The sequence below is a fragment of the Salvelinus sp. IW2-2015 genome, linkage group LG17 (assembly GCF_002910315.2).
Source record: "Salvelinus sp. IW2-2015 linkage group LG17, ASM291031v2, whole genome shotgun sequence".
In the NCBI taxonomy this organism is placed as follows: domain Eukaryota; kingdom Metazoa; phylum Chordata; class Actinopteri; order Salmoniformes; family Salmonidae; genus Salvelinus; species Salvelinus sp. IW2-2015.
Genome location: NC_036857.1, coordinates 1,351,460 through 1,357,498, shown reverse-complemented (window position 1 = coordinate 1,357,498; position 6,039 = coordinate 1,351,460). Strand labels below are relative to the sequence as shown.

The window sequence follows — 6,039 nt, the reverse complement described above, 5'->3', positions numbered from 1 at the left end:
AGCCTAAGACCCCTGAACAGCAAATCAAATGGCTACCTGGACTATTTGCATTGTGTCTCTCCCCCCCCCCCCCCACAGTTTTTACACTGCTGCTACTCTGTTTATTATCTATGCATAGTCACTTTACCTTACCTACATGTACATATTACCATTACCTCGACTAACCTGTGCCCCTCCACATTGACTCTATACCGGTACCCCCTGTATATAGCCTCCACATTGACTCTATACCGGTACCCCCTGTATATAGCCTCCACATTGACTCTGTACCGGTACCCCCTGTATATAGCCTCCACATTGACTCTGTACCGGTACCCCCCTGTATATAGCCTCCACATTGACTCTGTACCGGTACCCCCTGTATATAGCCTCCACATTGATCTGTACCGTACCCTGTATATAGCCCCACATGCTCTGTACTCCCCTGTATATAGCCTCCACATTGACTCTGTACCGGTACCCCCTGTATATAGCCTCCACATTGACTCTGTACCGGTACCCCCTGTATATAGCCTCCACATTGACTCTGTACCGGTACCCCCCTGTATTAGCCTCCACATTGACTCTGTACCGTACCCCCTGTATATAGCCTCCACATTGCTCTGTACGCGTACCCCTGTATATAGCTCCACATTGACTCTGTACCGGTACCCCCCTGTATATAGCCTCCACATTGACTCTGTACGGTACCCCCCTGTATATAGCTCCACATTGACTCTGTACCGGTACCCCCTGTATATAGCCTCCACATTGACTCTGTACGTACCCTCTGTATATAGCCTCCACATTGACTCTGTACCGGTACCCCCCTGTATATAGCCTCCACATTGACTCTGTACCGGTACCCCTGTATATAGCCTCCACATTGACTCTGTACCGGTACCCCCCTGTATATAGCCTCCACATTGACTCTGTACCGGTACCCCTGTATATAGCCTCCACATTGACTCTGTACCGGTACCCCCTGTATATAGCCTCATTGCTGTTATTTTATTGTTGCTCCTTCATTATTTAACTTTTACTTTATTTAAAAAATTTTTTTTAGCTTCAGTTAATTTTAGTAAATACTTTCTTAACACTTTTTTTTTCTTCTTAAAACTGCATTGTTGGTTAAGGGTTTGGAAGTAAGCATTTCACTGTAAGGTCTACTAGGTGCATGTGACAATAACATGTGATTTAAGGGCTTGGAAGTAAGCATTTCACTGTAAGGTCTACTTGGTGCGTGTGACCAATAACATGTGATTTCTTTTTGTTGATATATTAACTGTGTGTTGTTCACTCCTAGCCCTGTACCCGAACCTGGAGGAGCTGGGAGAGTACATGGGCCTGCGCCTTGACAGTGATGAGGTGCAGAGGAACATGGCCTTGGTGCCCATGGCAGACAATGTAAGTTGTGCGTGTGGAGGATTTAGGCCTACTTCTTGTCGCTGATGTCAGATGGTGTCCCGATGTGTCTGAAATGAAGGATGTCAGTTGTGACCTCATTTCAGCTGTATTTCCTCATTGGCTGAGTGAGGGATAAGATGCTCGAATGTCATATTATGTAAGGTCTATTTTTACTGAGTGATATTTCTCTGTGTGATGCTCAGACGTCAGCAGAGCAGAACGTTCCGTCTCCAACTGCTTGTTGATGGGAACGATCCGTCTCCAACTGCTTGTTGATGGTAACGTTCTACTCTCATCTATTTTCCAATCTCTGCCCTCTCTCATCTTAATATCACCTCTTTCTCTCCACAGCAGGTGGCGGTGTCCTCTGGCATGGGCATCAGTGGCATGGTGTGTCCCGTGACGGGGTCCGACTTGGGCATCAAGAGGGCAGAGATCCGTCCCGGCCTGCGTGAGATCATCCTCTGTAAGGACCAAGATAGGAAGGTCGGCCTGAGGCTAAGAGCCATCGACAATGTGAGTCATTATCATATCCCTAATCTGTAGTCTGTGGTAAATTAGGCTTCCTATCTGTCCTCTAACCAGACTACAGATTACGGTTTTCCATCTGTCCTCAAACCAGACTACAGATTACGGTTTTCCATCTGTCCTCAAACCAGACTACAGATTACGGTTTTCCKTCTGTCCTCAAASCAGACTACAGATTACGGTTTTCCTTCTGTCCTCAAATCAGACTACAGATTACGGTTATCTATCCGTCTCCTCAGGGCGTGTTTATCCAGCTGGTTCAGGCCAACTCCCCGGCCGCCCTGGGGGGCCTGCGCTTCGGAGACCAGGTCCTCCAGATCAACGGGCAGAACTGTGCTGGCTGGAGCCTGGACAAGGCCCACAAAGCCCTGAAGGTTGCTGCGGAGACCCGCATCGAGCTCATTGTCCGGGACAGGTAAGGAGGTGACGACCACCGTTATTTCATGCAGATACTATTTTATTTATTTAACTAGGCAAGTCAGTTTAAGAACAAATTCTTATTTTACAATGACGGCCACACCCTCCCCTAACCCGGCCAAACCCTCCCCTACCCCGGACGACGCAGGGCCACAGTGTAGTCCGGTCTGATCAGTTTGGTGTAGTTCCTTGGATTATGTCATGAGGTGTTGATGTTCATCAATATGTCCGGTCGTTAAGAGGGAATGTTAGAGTAGGTGGAGTGTAAAAATGTTCTTAGTTGCTCTGTGAACCTGACAAACACTACAGCTCTGGCTCCTCCTGCTGGTCATATCACCACACTACATGTTGTAGTGTTTTGCTATTAAATCAGAGGTTATTTGTTTGCCTTTTCTCAAAATATCATACTGACCAAAGGACACGATGAAAAACAATGGAGGATTTGGACTGCACTACTACTAAGTGGTGGTCTTGAGTATTAACTACCTCATGAGCCTTTGTGTTTGTGTTGTGACTTCAGGCCGTTCCAGCGTACTGTCACCATGCACAAAGACAGCTCAGGCCACGTTGGGTTCATCTTCAAGTCGGGCAACATCACCTCGCTGGTCAAGGATGGTTCGGCCGCTCGCAACGGCCTGCTGACGGCCCACTACATCTGTGAGATCAACGGACAGAATGTTATCGGCCTCAAGGTGAGCTTTGACTTCAAATGTTGATGGTGACTTCTCCCTGACGATGAATCAGTGTCCAAAGTTGAATGTACACTCGGTGGCCAGTTTATTAAGTCTATTACCGGTTCGGACCCCCGCTTTGACTCCAGAACAGCCTGAATTATTCAGGGCATGGATTCTTCATGGTGTCTTAAACGTTCCACAGGGATGCTGACGCGATGGCATCATGCAGTTGCTGCAGATTGGACGGTGGCACATTCATGCTGCCAACAGCCCATTCCATCTCATCCCAAAGACTCTCTTATTGGGTTGGGTCAGCAACAACGTTCAGATTCACTGTGGCATTCAATCGTTGCTCGATTGGTATCGACGTGTGACAGGAAAACAATCCCCAGACCATTACACTACCGCCACCAGCCTGTACCATTGACACCAGGCAGGATGGGTCCATGTACTCACGCTGCCTAGGCCAAATCCTGACTCAGCATGACGCAACAGGAACTGTGATTTGTTGGACCAGGCAGTGTTTTTCCACTCCTCAATTGTCCAGTGTTGGTTAATGCCCACTGGAGACGCTTCTTGTTTTTAGCTGATAGGAGTGTAACCCGGTGTGGATATATGCTGCAATAGCCAATCCGTGACAAGGATCGACGAGTTTGTGTGTGTTCCGAGATTCGTGGGCCCGCCTGTTAGCTTGCACAATTCTTGTCATTTTCTTTCCACCTCTCTCATCATCGAGCTGTTTCGCCCACAGGACTGCTGCTGACGTTTGTTTGTCGCACCATTCTCGGTAAGACCTCGAAGCCACTTCCACTGTATATTCTTCATTGTTCCCTTCCCTAAACAGGGACTGATTTTAGACCTGGGACACCAGGTGTGTGTGCAATGAATTATCAGAAAATCAGCAGGCTCCGGACCTTGTAAGGTCAGAGTTGAATTCCAATGCCCTAGACACTGTCGTACGTGAAAAGCCCAGGAGAGCGGCCGTTTCTGAGATACTGGATCCGACGCGCCCTGCACCGATGATCATATCACGCTCAAAGAGGCTTAGGTCACTAGTTTTGTCCATTCTAACAGTAACTGGATGCCTGTCTGCCTGCTTTTTATAGCAAGCCACAACCACGTGACTCACTGTCTGTATTTCGCGATCCAGTTTTGTGAACAGAGTGGTGTACCTAATAAACTGGCCACTCAGTATATGTTAATACTGTTTGTTGATGTGCAGGATGCTCAGATCAAGGACATCCTGACCACCTCTCCTACAGCCATGACCATCACCATCATGCCCAAGTTCATCTACGAACACATGGTCAAGAGGTAAGCAGTTAGGAGTTTAAGGAATAGCATTATACAGTCTCAGGTTGGTAGAATACTTATTATCATTTGGATTAATGGAATGTGTTTTCTGTCTTTTTAGAATGTCCAGCGGTCTGCTGCGGTCAGCCATGGACCACTCTGTGCCAGAGGTGTGAAGGCCGGAACGTGACCACGCCTCCTGCAGGATGTCTACAATCTCCAGAGTTCCCATTGGGCCCCCAAAACAGCCAATAGGGTCAACTCGCTCTCGCTCTCTGTACTGAAAAACTTATTGTATCACAGTCACCGCCTTCGTCTTTCATCGTAGCATAATCTAAATATACTTTTTTTTTTCTTTTTTTTTTTTCAATGGTTCAAATATTGTTATTCGATGTAGTTCCTTTTCTACTTCTATCCCTTGTCTATTTTTACATGTTTCATCTCTTTATATGATAACTCTTGTAGTCCAGTATTGTTTTCTTATAATTATGTTTGTGGCATTGCATTGAGTACACCTTTTGTTTTAAAGCCATGCGCACTATCATGAGTCCAGAGCTTCCCCATAAAGAGCATGGAAATGGTTATTTGGCTCGTGACCTTTCACCTTTTGTGTCAAAATGCTGTAAAAGCCAATGATCTCCATGGTTGTTGATCATAAACCTGTTCCCCTATGCAGCTGGGACATTACGCTGGGCGGACCCACTAAGTGCACTTTCCTGTAACCATTAATGTTTTTTTTATTGTTCCAAGTCGAGTCAAAATTAACTACAACGTATGTCAACAAGTATGTAGACGTTAACCGGGAATGGATTTGTTTGCACAAAGTAATCAAGAAACTGAAGTTATTAATATGTACGTATCGAGGGTTCCCAACAATCATTTCCTATACTTGTTGATTGATGTGCACAGCAAGACAGTCGCTCTGGATAAGAGCGTCTACTAAATGACTAAAATGTAAATGTAAAATGTAAGACGGAAAACGTGACCTGGGCTCTGAATCACAAAACAATTCTCACGCAAAAACGTAAACATTAACATTTCCAATAACCTTTTTGAGGAATAGCAACTTTGCCTTAACTCTCTTCATAAGTCCAGAGTTAAGGGAAAAAAATGGCAGTTAAGAAGACATTTCTTCTTATGAAGGTTTTGTGAATCTGGTCCCTGATCAGTGAGTTTCTTTTTAATATTAGAATGTTGTTATTTTATTGCTCTTCTTGTTTTGGAGGCGTGTTTTGTATTGCATTTTGATGTAATCTTTGATAAACAACACAGCCATTCATTCTGTAAATGCTAGAATCTAAATGTTTATATACGAATGTAAAGGGGAAGGGGGATACCTAGTCCAGTTGTACAACTGAATGAATTCAACTGAAATGTCTTCTGCATTTAACGTAACCCAAGATAATTCATGTAAAACAAATAAATAATCATTTTGTTCACATTTAAAATTTTGCTATATCAGTGTCCCCTTCCCGTTTGTTCACAGAAGATATATCCTTCGACGTGTCAACTAAATGTCTACCCTAGTTTAGAACACCCATTTCCTGCCTGGAGGAAGAAGTAGCTTGACACTTTGGATTCTATTATTGTACTTCCCAATTGGTAGTTATCGTCTTGTCCCATCGCTACAACTCCCATACGGACTCGGGGGTGGACGAAGGTTCGAGAGCCATGTGTCCTCTGAAGCACAATCCCGTCGCACTGCTTCTTGATACACTCCTAGCTTAACCCGGAAGCCAGC

At 45.3% G+C, this 6,039-nt stretch overlaps 1 protein-coding gene across 1 annotated transcript in view; it reads left to right on the top strand.

Moving 5' to 3' along the window:
• Positions 1-4,745, top strand: part of LOC111976807 (syntenin-1) — a 32,017-nt gene extending 27,272 nt beyond the window's left edge. Inside the window, exons 4-9 of the mRNA XM_024005950.2 lie at positions 1,286-1,386; positions 1,738-1,902; positions 2,154-2,329; positions 2,852-3,023; positions 4,228-4,319; positions 4,420-4,745. Coding sequence (XP_023861718.1) covers positions 1,286-1,386; positions 1,738-1,902; positions 2,154-2,329; positions 2,852-3,023; positions 4,228-4,319; positions 4,420-4,474 — 761 coding nt within the window. The 3' untranslated portion in view covers positions 4,475-4,745. The remainder of the gene's footprint in view (positions 1-1,285; positions 1,387-1,737; positions 1,903-2,153; positions 2,330-2,851; positions 3,024-4,227; positions 4,320-4,419) is intronic.
• The last annotated feature ends 1,294 nt before the right edge of the window (positions 4,746-6,039 follow it).